At 59.2% G+C, this 12173-nt stretch overlaps 1 protein-coding gene across 2 annotated transcripts; it reads left to right on the plus strand.

Annotated features, from left to right (window-relative positions):
* Window positions 1–765: 765 nt before the first annotated feature.
* On the plus strand, window positions 766–12006 carry HCK (HCK proto-oncogene, Src family tyrosine kinase). 2 transcript variants are annotated; one of them, XR_013930740.1, is made up of 14 exons: window positions 766–883; window positions 2598–2727; window positions 3152–3197; window positions 3470–3569; window positions 3708–3806; window positions 3957–4060; window positions 4496–4645; window positions 5089–5241; window positions 5563–5745; window positions 6190–6266; window positions 8743–8896; window positions 9146–9277; window positions 10177–10260; window positions 10624–10760. XR_013930740.1 is itself a non-coding variant. In XM_080404403.1 (13 exons), the coding sequence occupies exons 2-13, from the start codon at window positions 2599–2601 to the stop codon at window positions 10824–10826; spliced, it is 1530 nt and encodes a 509-aa protein (XP_080260529.1). In that variant the 5' UTR covers window positions 766–883; window position 2598; the 3' UTR covers window positions 10827–12006. The 2 variants fall into 2 exon arrangements, 1 of the variants encoding a protein (XP_080260529.1); XM_080404403.1 differs by lacking the exon at window positions 10177–10260 and having other exon boundaries at window positions 10624–12006.
* Window positions 12007–12173: the final 167 nt, after the last annotated feature.

A 12173-nucleotide genomic window follows, 5' to 3' on the forward strand; every position in this document is an offset into this window, starting at 1 on the left:
CCTGGTGCAAGGGCAGGGCAGGGGGACACTGAGACATGGGCCACGCTGCAGACAGTGGTCCCCCGTTCCGTGAGCGCCGTCGAGGCACCAGCTGGCTGCTGCCGGTCGCGGGCGTTTCACAAAAGGAAGTTCCTGCCCCAGGACACGACTTCCTGCAGCCCCGCCGGCCAGCTGGCCCCCAGCCACTGTCCCCCGGCTAATGTCCCATGGCCCCCGGGTAGCATCCCTCGGTGGGGACTGTGGGACGGTGCTGGAGCCCCAGGCCGGTGCACAGGCAGACAGATGCCGGGGCTACGGGCAGTAACTTATTTTTTTCTCTTAAACACTTTACATATGCAAATCCTCATGCTGGCAGGCGCTGCCTGGCTGCTTCCCCTGACACTCCTGAGCCAGAGCAGGGCTGTGCCCAGCCGCGCTGGCCCCTGGTGGCCAGTGTCATGGCGCAGCTGAGGGTCCCATTGCTGCTGCTGTACCCGTCCCAAATTCCGGGGTGCTTTGGGGGAATTAAAGCAAAGGCCGGAGCGGTGTGGGGCTGGAGGGGGTCCCCGGGAGGCCCTTTGGCACAGGGGCAGGGGGACACAGCAAAGCCCCCCGGGCGCCCCTGCAAGCTGCTTCTGCCGCCGTTGGTCTAGGGGGGTCCCGCATGGCCCGGGGGGGCCCGTTGGGTACGTGATGGAGACCCCACTCCCATTCCGGTTTGGACCCCCCAGCACCCGTACAGGGAGGTATCGGCCGCGTCCTCTCCGTCGGGGAACCGCGGCGGAACGGGGGGGCGGGGCCTTACCGGAGGGGGCGGGGGCTCACCGGCGCGGGCAGAGCGAGCGGCGGCGGCAGCCCCGGCTCCGGGAGCGGCACCGGGACGTGCCCCGGGACGGCGGCGGAGGTGAGAGCGGAGCGGAGCCCCGGGGGCTGCTCGGGCCGTCCCCGCTCGGTGCGGCGGCCCTGGCAGCCCGGCGGGGAGGCGACGGCGGGGGTTCCCGGTGTAGTCCCGGGTGGGGTCCCGGCGCGGTCCCGCGGCGGGGTGCCGGTGCGGTCCCGGGGAGGGCACGGAGCAGTGCTGGAGCGGTTCCAGTGTGGTGCCGAGGGGTGGGTGCCGGTGCAGTCCCCGAGGGGTCCCGGTGCCGTCCCGGGGAGGTGGTCCCTGCCGGTGACTTTGCAGGGGCCATGGGGGACCCGCCGCTGCCCGCCCTGCCAGTGAGGGCACGGAGCAGCTCGGGCACGGGCCATGGGCGGTCACGCTCCCGGAGCAGTGGGCTCCCTAAATCCCACCAGGTCCCCATGGCTGAGGACAGCCACACGGGCTGTGGGACGTGGCTCTCTGGGGTGGGATGCTCTCTGGGGCTGCTCTCACCGGCATGCCCTGTGCTGGCCAGCCTTGGCACTGGGCTGTGGGAGCTGGCAAGAAAGCCATGGCACATGGGCTAGCCGGGATGCCAGGGGGGATGCCAGGGGGCCGGCTGGCTGTGGGACACCCCCAGACTCCCCAGAGGTGTTTGTGCTTTGTAGGGCCAAATGCTCCGATGCGGTGTGGCACAGGCACAGCACATACCCACCACAGTGCCAGCATGGGCCATGGCCCAGTTTCAGCCAGGCACTGCATGGGTTTGCCAGGAGGGATGTGGCACTGGGCTTTGCCAGTGGCCCAGGGCATCCCTGGCAAGGGGGATGTGCTGTCTGGGGTTGCTGCTGCTCCTGCTCTGCTCGGGGCACACTGGGAAGGACGAGGAGTGCCCATGGGGTGGCTGGGAAGTGACAGCCATGTCCCCCGAGGGCTGTGGGAGTGCTGTGATGCTGCTGGTGCCTGATTGCTCCCCGAGCAAGGCCGGCAGTGCTGTGCACCTGAGCTTCCTCCTTCACTATCACTGCTGGCATCTTCTTCCTCTGCAACAGGGTCTCCCTCGGACAAGGGAAGTGCCTTTGTGGGGGGTTTCCCCCTGTGCTTGCTGCTTGCAGCATGTTTTCCTGCTGGTTTTCTTGGGGACCCAGAGAAAGTGGAGCATTTGCATTTGCCCTGGGCCAGTGGCTGCTCGAGGCAGCTCCACCCTGGCAGAGAGCAGCCAGGGAGCCCAGTGGAGAGCGGTGACCTGGGGCAGTGCAGGGCAGCCACAGGCATAAGGGGAGCCCACAAGCACCAGCCGTGCCAGATGGGGAACCCCCCGCTGCTGGGGAGCCCCTCCATGAGGAAGGTCCTGCTTTGCAGGACGCCGAGCGGCTCTCTCCCACCACAATGCTCAGTGCCTGCACCCCTGTCCAGGAGAGGCCTTTTTGGGGAAGGGCTGTGAAGCTGCTCCATGGCAGCCGCTGTCACCTGCCCAAAATTCACCTCCTGTGACTCCTCCTTTCTCTGCACCAGGACATCCCCTTTCCTCCCCAGCACTCCACCGTGCACCTTGCTGGGCACCCCGGCATCCCACAGCTGCTGCCCACCTTGGCTCTGCGGGACAGCGGAGCCCTCTCTGCCCCAGCTGCGCATGGTGCCCCATGTCATGTGCCAGCGCTGTGCCGTGCCAGTGCCGGGTGGGAGCTGCTGGGAGTGGGGCTCCAGCGGGGCTTTCACCTCTGTCGCAACGGCTTCACTTCCCCTCCCTTGGCTACAGGATGGGTTGTGTGAAGTCAAAGGAAGCTGACGTCCAAGAGAAGATGATAAAAACTGACCCCGACCCCGACCCTGGCCCCAGCTTCCAGCAGGGCCACTACGTGAGGGACCCCACAGCCTCCACCAGCAGGGTGAGTAGGAGCCAGCAAGCGAGTGGGGGGCATGGGGCTGAGCGTCACGGGGGGCTCAGCCCCTCTCTTCCCCATTGCTGCCAGCACCGAGAGCAGGACAGGCTGTGGGCGCTGGCAGTGCCTGTGCGCTGGGACAGAGGGCTTGGCGTGGCATGGGAGCCCGCTCTACGCTGGGTCAAAGCACAGAGCGAACCTGATGGGAATCAAGGAGTTAAGGAAAAAGGGAGAGAAAAATGAAGGTGTTGGGAGGGGCAGAGATGCTGGTGGTGGGTGGGCTGCTGTGTTGGGTGGTGCTGGTGCTGCCCCTTGGGTGCCCTCCTGCTGCTGCTGCTGGGGGCTGGGACTGCAGTGGGGCCAAGACCCCAGTGGGGTATGATTCTTTGTCACTCGTGATGTCACTCTGGTTTTTGTCCCACTTTCCCAGAACAATAATGTCCCCATCATGGCTGTGCTCCCACACAAGGATGGTGGTAGGTACAGGGGGGCTGCAAGTGGGTACATGAGGTGGGAGCGTGTGTGGGGCCTGTGGCCAGGTCCTTTCCCACCTGGGCTGGAGCTGCTGGTCCCAACAGGATGGGAGCTCTAGGCTTCCTCAAAGGCCAGCCGTGGCCATGGTACGATGAAGATGGAGGCGCTGGGTGCCATGGGGGTCCTGGCTGGTGTCTTGGCTGCACATGGCAGGGGTGGCTGGATGCCCCATCCCAGCACGGGGAGGGGTGCCCACAGAGCTCCCTTGGTGCAGGCTTGGGGGACAGCATGGTGCTGGCGCTCTACGACTACGAGGCGACGCACACTGGTGACCTGAGCTTCCAGAAAGGGGAGCAGCTGATGGTGCTGGAAAAGTAAGTGCTGCCAGTGTCTCCCCACCCCAGGGTCTCCCAAAGGCTTATGTGACCCTGCCGGGGTTTTTTTTCTGGAATTTGCCCCTGGAGGAGCTGGTGGTGGTGCCGTGGGCTGACCCAATGCTGTTTCTATCACAGGTCAGGGGAATGGTGGCGAGCACGGTCACTGGTGACGGGGCACGAAGGCTTCATCCCCAGCAACTACGTTGCCCAAGCCGGCTCACTGGAAACAGAGCAGTGAGTCCGTCCCTTGGTCCCATGGTCTCATGGTCCCCCACCACAGCTGTCCCTGCTCCTGCCCCATGTCCTGCCACCAACCCTGCCCCATGCCAGCCTTAGCTCTGCCAGCCCTGGCAGTGTTTGTTGGTTCCTTTGTTCCTGCCACAGGTGGTTTTTCAAGGGCATCAGCCGGAAGGACGCAGAGCGGCACCTCCTCAGCCCCCATAATGTGGTTGGGTCCTTCATGATTCGGGACAGCGAGACAACGAAAGGTCCAGAGGGGTGCCTGTGGCGTGGTGCTGGGGCACAGCTGCCCTGGGGGAGCCTTCCTTGCCCGCATTTGCCTGACAGAGGAGCTCGGGAGGTGCCTCCCCAGCCCAGGGGCTGTGCTGTGCTGCAGGGCAGGGACTGGGGGTCCCATGCTCCCACTGCAAGAGTCCTCAGAAGAGCCCATGGTGCTGCCCTGTGTCCAAGCCCCATGGCAGGGACAGGGGGGAAGTGTCCTTTTGAGGCTGTTTTCTTTGGGGTGCAGGTGTGGCTGGCCTCATAGCCGGGGCCGAGGGGGCAGTGGCAGCGTGGTGGGGATGGGTGCTGCAGTGATGGCTCTGCTGAGTGATGGCACCACATGTGCCATGAGCACGGGATGGATGGGGACAGCAGGGAGGTGCCCTCTGCATGGGGGCTGTCAGCTCACCACTCCCGAACAGGCTGCTACTCACTGTCGGTGCGGGATGAGGACAACGTGCAGGGTGCCACAGTGAAGCATTACAAGATCCGGATGCTGGATAGTGGTGGCTTCTACATCTCCCCACGCAGCAGCTTCGATACACTGCAGGACCTGGTCCAGTACTACAAGGGTGAGCCCTGGGGTGCCTATCCCCCCCATCCCAGACCCTTTGCCCCTGCACCCAGCTCAGCCAGGGGTGTGCAGAAGCTCTTGCCTGTCACTGCTGGGCTGCTGCTGTGGCTTGGGCTGTGATGAGCAGCAACTCCCGGCGCTTCCCTGGCTGCAGTGGCTGGCTTGCTGGCCATCACAGCTCTGAGTGTCCCCAGACTCCCCCTCCCTGGGTGGGCCAGTGCCCTGACTGCGCTAGGGCAGTGCAGTAATGCCAGGCAGGGCAGAGAGATGCTGGCAGGGCCAAGCTGCGACAGCCGGTGTTCGATGTGTCCCCACCATTTACGGTGGGGCATGTGGTGCCAGGACATGCCCCACGGCCACGGAGGCTGCCATGGGCTCTGCTTCAAAGTGTGAAGCAGCTGGTGAGACAGGCTGGCTGATGGCTCTGGCCGCTCCCCGCAGGGCAGAGCAACGGGCTGTGCCAGCAGCTCACCCACCCCTGCTGTGTGCCCAAACCGCAGAAGCCCTGGGAGAAAGATGCCTGGGAGATCCCTCGGGAGTCGCTGAGGCTGGAGAAGAAGCTGGGAGCCGGGCAGTTCGGGGAAGTGTGGATGGGTGAGAGCGAGGGGAAGGCAGCTGGGAGGAAGATTAAGTTGGTGGTGAAGGAGAAATGGTGAGGGGTGGGAGATGAGGTGGAGGGATGGCAGGGAAGGAGTGACCTGGGGGAGAGGAGCATGGAGAACTGGAGGTGGCCCTGGCCTTAATGCAGATGCTGCTTGGGGCAGGGTGCGTGGGGACAGCCCTGAGCTGCACATGGTCTCCAGGCCTTGCACAGCTGCTCCGGCTGCAGGAATAGGTGCTTTGGCTCCAAAATCCAGTGCTCCCAGTGCCTGGGAACTGGGCAGCCTGGGAATCGTTTGTTGTACCATCCCCCAGCTACCTACAACAAGCACACCAAGGTGGCGGTGAAGACAATGAAGCCAGGCAGCATGTCCGTGGACGCCTTCCTGGAGGAGGCGAACCTGATGAAGACGCTGCAGCATGACAAGCTGGTGAAGCTGCACGCAGTTGTCACCAGGGAGGAGCCCATCTACATCATCACCGAGTTCATGGAGAAAGGTGCCGACTGCACCCCTGCGCGCTTGCCGTGGGCCAGGCCAGGACCAGGACCTGGGTGCCCCAGAGATGGTGCAGGATCAGCCCCTCCTGCATCCCCAGGCTCGGCCATGGGCTCTGCGCTGGCTGCTGGGACACTGGGAGCAGGGCTGGATCCTGCCCGTCTGAGCGCCCTGGGGCAGGGTGCTGGGGGAATACGGTGATGGCCCTGGGAAAGGGAGGGATGGGGGCTGAGAACAGGTGAGGAGGAACGCTCCGCAAGGCAGGAGAGAGCCTGCACTGGGGCTTACACCTCTGCCTGATCCACGGGAGCAGGATGGGGGGTCAGGTGTGTTTCCTGACCATGTCCCCACATCTATGCTTGGCTCCCTGGGACCCTGTGATGCCCCGAGGGTGGGCACAGGCTCCAGCTGAGCCGTCAGCCCTGGCGCCCTTCCCTGTCTGCAGGGAGTTTGCTGGATTTCCTGAAGAGTGAGGAGGGGAACAAGCAGCCACTCCCAAAGCTGATCGACTTCTCTGCCCAGGTGAGGAGGTAGCTGACCTTTCCCAGCTCCCCACTCTTGCTCCCCCTCGCTCCTCAGAAGGGTGAGCGAGGGGGTCAAGGAGTCCAAGAACTGACTTGGGAGGGGCTCAGTGCCAGCCAGGAGCCTGGTTTGAACAGGCAAACACTGGGGGTGGCGGGGATGCAGGGAAGGGGCCGGTGAGGCCTCCCTGTGGTGCTGCCCTCAGCCCTGTGGGCAACCGGCCGCCCACTCGCCGCCCTGTCCCAGCGGCAGGGGCAGGTGTGTGAGAAAAGCAGAAGTGCCGTGGCTTCCTCCCAGTAGCATGTTGGCTGCGGCACGCAGCGGCTAGCCTGCGCCCAGGCCCTGCCCCACCGGAGCTGCACAGAGCACGGGAGGTTTTGCCAGGCTGCTCCTTCCAAGGAGCCAGGAAACCTGCATCTTCTGAGGCCGACGTGGTGTGTGCAGCCCTCGCAGCCTGTGGTGCCTCTGTGCTTTGTGGAAGTCACAGGAGTGAGGGTCGGAGATGATTTCACTGCTCTCATTTGCGTGGTCCCTTCTCCAGGACATGCCAGTGCTGGTCGGTGTTGCCCACCTGAACTTGCCCCCTCCCAGCAGCAGCCCTGGCAAAACCATCGATTTCTGCCCATCACTGCTGATGTGGTAGTTACCGGCACACACCGCGCTCTGGGTGACAGAGCCTCATCCGCAAACTCGGCCAAAGCCCCCCAAAGCCTCATGTGGCCACATGCCCACTCCGTGCCACACACCAGCATGGCTGCGGTGCTGCAGGGCAGCGCCTGACGCCGGTGGGGCTGAGCCCCTGGGCAGGACCCACCCACAGCTGTGGCAGCGCTGAGTTTCACGGGTTTAATAGGAAATCTACACCCCAGTTTTGTTGCTTTCACAGTGCCTGGGAGCCTGAGGTGGGCACGGTTTCTAGAAGAGAGCGTAGGATGTTATGTTACCCACATGCCTGTGGGAGGTTTGTGGATCATTAAAATCATCTACCTGCCAAAGGGCTGTCAGGGGCTGAGGGAAGGCAGCTGGAGAGGCAGGAGGACTCGGTGAAAATAATTTTGGGGGTATTTTCAGGAGCTGATTTTGAGTACCGCTGAGCGTGCTACTCTGATCTATCTTCGTATGTGCAACCACTGTCTTGTCCCTGCTGCTTCTGTAGTGTCCCCAGATGCTGGCCAAATCCAGAGACTCTGATCCAAGCTCGGTACCTCTATGAATTATTTCACAGAGATACCTGAGCAGCAGGAAAGTCAGGATGGGAGCCCAGACCCCAAGGGCTTAGACCAGGCCACTGGCTACTCCAGCTGGCTGTGCCAGGGTCTGCAGATCAGCTGTGCACTCTTGCACGCCATCTGTTCCCAGCAAGCTGGCTCTTGCAAGCTGCCCGGCTCGGCTCGGTAGCTCGGAGGGGCTCGAAGGGGCTGCTTTCTGCAGCGCTGAGAGTGAAGGCTGAAGCGCTTTCATGTGCAGGCAGCAGGCAGGTAGCGAGCCTGGCACCCAGGCTTGTGCTGGGGCTGAGTCACTGCAAGCAAAACTGTATCTGCGGTCATGGAAATAACCCTTCCGCTCTTGCAGTGCTTGTTTACTTCTGTATTTTGTGTGGAGAGCTATGTGAGAAACTGCAACTCGCCCCGGCCCAGCTTGTGCGGTGGCTCCGGCCCCTTCCCCTCCTGGACGCTGGTAGCATCCAGGCACGGGATAATTTGGCACAAAGCTGGGGGTTGGTGTGACCTCTCCAGGTCATCTCTGCGCTGATCGGGGCTAATACCTGCACACAGCCACAGCCACTGAGCGCTGAGGCTTCAGGAGACAGATCTGGAGATGGCATCTTCAAGGGTTGTCACAGCCATCCTGCTCCCAGGCAGGACTGACTCTTCACAAACTATTCTTGAAGACCTCAGGCATCTCCCCACCCTCCTCGGGAGACTGTGCTTTTCTGTCCTCACCAAGGAAGCGCTGCAATGCTGGCCAACCCTCACTGCAGCAATTAGTCATTTTGTTGTTCCCTTGGTGCAAGGTGAGGATAATTTACTCCCTGCTTCTCTCAAGCTGTGGTTGATGTTATTTGGAGACTGGTCTCACCTCTCCTCTGCACAGAGAATGATCTACTCCACTTCTGCATGGCTACGACTGAAGCAGTTACACCCTGCCCTGCAGTCATCCACTGACACTTGCCTGTGAGCTTGTCAGCTCCACTGACACTGGTTCTCACTGCTTTTCTCACACAGGCACTTAAAAAGGGCCACACTGGGCCGGTCATCCCAACCCTGACCTCTTCTGCCAGGGATTCCCTGTGCAGAGCGCGGTTCCCACACAGAGGAGTCAGTCACATCTCCTGCTGTGACTCAGCCTCCTTTTATCCCCTTTCCAAGCGCTGGCCAGAAGCTGTGAACCTCTTTCCATTCCTGGTGACAGCTGAGTTGCGGGGATTGTGCTGTTTTGAACAGCCTCTGCATTTTTCTTTTTCCCCTTTTTATAGATTGCAGAAGGAATGGCTTTTATTGAGAAGAGGAACTACATCCACAGAGACCTGAGAGCTGCCAATATTCTGGTGTCGGCAATACTGGTGTGCAAGATTGCAGACTTTGGGCTGGCCAGAATTATTGAGGACAACGAGTACATGGCCCGGGAAGGTGCGGGAGCTGCTGGGGGCATCTGGCCGCTTTCTGAGATGGCGAGGGGTTGTGAAGCCACTAACCAGGATATAACCTTGGTGGCAAGGCCCCCGGGAGGGACGTGGAGTGTAAGAGGGAGGGAAGCTCCTCTCATTTGCATCGCTTCATATCTTCCTCTTCTGTTTGTTTTTTGTTCCCCATGTTTCACCACCGGTTTCTCAGCATTTGGGTTAGAGCTCATGTTTCCCATTGGCTTTCTTTGTCCAGGTGCCAAGTTTCCCATTAAATGGACTGCACCAGAAGCCATTAACTATGGATCTTTCACTATAAAATCAGACGTCTGGTCCTTTGGGATCCTCTTGACCGAGATCATTACCTATGGGCGCATCCCATACCCAGGTAAGGAGGTGAAATGTCTTCTCTAACGTGGTTCCAAAAGATGTGCTCCACCTTCTGGGCCCCATCCATGGGATCTGTTTCTTCATGAAGTTAGATCTCTGAAAACAGAGGGAATGGTGAGAAATTGGAATCTCACACTGGGAGCAGAGTTCAGAGATGGTGGCACAAGGTCTCAAGATGGCAATTCTGTCAGGGAGCCGTGGAGAGGAGCCCAGAGCACAGGATGCTCTCTGAGCAGTCTGCACTACTCGTTTAGCTACGTCCAATGTTTGGACAAGAGCTCACCTAGGATGGATGATTAGGACGATTTTCTCCCTGGGAGTCCTCAGTGGACACCAGCTGTTTTCAGTGATCTGAAATTCATGCTGACATGACATGGGCTCCCTCTTCTCAGTTTCCACAAAGCAGAGCTGGGACGTCTCCTCTGGGGAACCCACAAAATGGGTCCAGGTAGTGACAACTTTGAGGTGCCCGCTGCTTTGGGGAGAACGGCAACTGCTTTATATACTGCCTTGGGGCTGATCCTGCAAGGAGGTCCTGAACTCCTCCAGCTCCATGGGAAACCAACAGTTGTCAGGATCTCTAAAAGACCTAGTCTCTCTGTTTCTAAAATAAAGATCATGTTTCTAACATGAAAGTGTAACTGACTGGCCCCAGGCTGGGCTGCATGGCCCTGGGAGAGCGTCTATTGTACACCCCAGGTTCCTGGCTCACAGGTTTGCAGCACAGCACTAACCCCTGGCTTTCCGCCTCCTGTGGATTAAGCGTGTTTGGAAGTAGCACATCAGTTCAGGGCTGGTAGCTGGGCCAGGTGTTTTTGGCAAATCTAAATCATCATCTTCCTTAGGAACCACCCTGTATTTTGTACTAATTGTTACTTTGGTACTTTTTTTCAATAGGAAATTATTCTGTACAAGAAAACTAAACATTGCCACAAACCGGGCATGAAGGATCTGGGGTAGCGTAAAGGATTGTTCTGGAGGGTTGGTTCTGCCATCACACTAACTTATTTTTATTGGGAGGAATGGCTCATTAAAGACTCAGCAGATGCAGAAGTGTTGCCTTTATTTTTTTTGAATTTTATACAAAACGATTCTAATTCCCATCTGATCTGCTCAACTGGAGTACAAAACTGCATGCTACAACTAACCCAGCATCTCAGTTGGCTGCATGTTTCCCTGACCAGGAATAGCAGTTCCCCCCTCCCAACCCCTCTAACCTGCCCTTTTTCTTCCTACTGACTTTGTCCAAAGGGTGGGTAGTTTTGGGCTTGGGGGTTTTTTTTGCATTTAAAGACATCAGTGATAAACCATTAAATGTTCGCCTGTCCTGCCCTGTTTCTCCAGGGATGTCTAGCGTGGAGGTGATCAGGGCACTGGAGCACGGGTACCGGATGCCCCGCACAGAGAACTGCCCTGAGGAGCTGTATGACATTATGATGAGATGCTGGAAGACCAAACCAGAGGATCGTCCCACCTTTGAGTACACGCAAAGCATTTTGGAGGATTTCTTTACTGCAACAGAGAGCCAGTATCAGCAGCAGCCATAACACAGGAAGCTTGGTGAAAACAGCGGATACCCTGCACTATGCATGCCATGTTAGCAGCAGTGAGCATATGCACCCTGCTCTTCCCTGCCCCACTCGTGATCTGCCTGCGCACACCTTCCTCTGCCAGCCTGGCCCAGGAACCAGAGCCTTCATGGTGTGGCTGGGCTGGAAGCGGGGACACGGGGAAGCCCTCTGGGGCTGCCAGATGGAGGGAGAGGTGACCCAGGGCTGTACCTTGTGCCTTTTGTGTGTGCCTGAGTGTCTGCAAGGCAGCTGCTCTGGGAAGCGCTGGCTGGCTGGTAGTTGCCTGCACCAGCAGCACCACAGAAGGAGGGCTGGGCCTGTTTCAGCTACAAAGAAAAAAACCCAGATTATTACTATTTTTTTAATCCTTGTCATGGTTTAACCACAGCTGGCAGCTAAGTACCACACAGCCACTTGCTCACTCCCCACCCCACCCCTGCGGGATGGGGAGAAGAATTAGAAAAAAGGTACAATTAATGGGTTTGAGATAAGAACAATTTAATAATTGAAGTAAAATAAAATATAATAATAATAGTAATGAAAAGGAGAGAGGAATAAAACATAAAGAAAGAAAAAACCCCAAGTGATGTATAATACCATTGCTCACCTCTGCTGACCAATGCCCAGCCAGACCCCCAGCAGTGATCGGCCCTCCCCAGCCAGTTCTCCCCAGTTTCTATACTGGGCATAATGTTCTATGGTATGGAATAGCCTTTGGCCAGTTTGGGCCTTCCCAGCCTCTTGTGCACCTGCTCACTGGCAGTGTGTGGGAAACGTGAAAAGTCCTTGATTTAGAATAAGCATCCCCAGGTGCTTATTTAGAATAAGCATCCCCAGGCCGCTTCAAGAAGCCCCGTCCGCTCCCAGCCGCCATTTCACCTCGGCTGGAGGCACCGGTGGTATTGGCTGCGGGCCCGGTGTTCCCTGCACGCACACTTTATGTTGTTATTTTTAGTATTTAATTATGGGTCATTTGGGAAAAAGGCGGAAGCGGTTTGTTTTTTTTCCAGGTTGCCCTGTAGCCTCACAGCAGGGAGCTTCTGGGCCTGTCGCTGGATTTTCCTCATGCCAAGAAGCAAACACGGTTGCTTCTGTACCTTCGTACCAGCTTTGGAAGCGTCTTTTTGTTATCAATAAAGTATTTACAAACCCCTGGTCTTTTGGCCCTGCCCCACGCTCCCCGGCCCAGCCCCCGGCCCGGCGGGACCGGGCCCGCCCGCCCCGCCGCTTCCGCGCCCGCACCCAACATGGCGCCCGCGGCGTCGCGCCCGTCCTCCGCGCGCAGGCCGCTGCCCTCAGCAAAGATGGCGGCGCGGACCACCC

The sequence above is a fragment of the Falco punctatus genome (genome assembly GCF_963210335.1).
Source record: "Falco punctatus genome assembly, chromosome: 10".
Lineage (NCBI taxonomy): Eukaryota > Metazoa > Chordata > Aves > Falconiformes > Falconidae > Falco > Falco punctatus.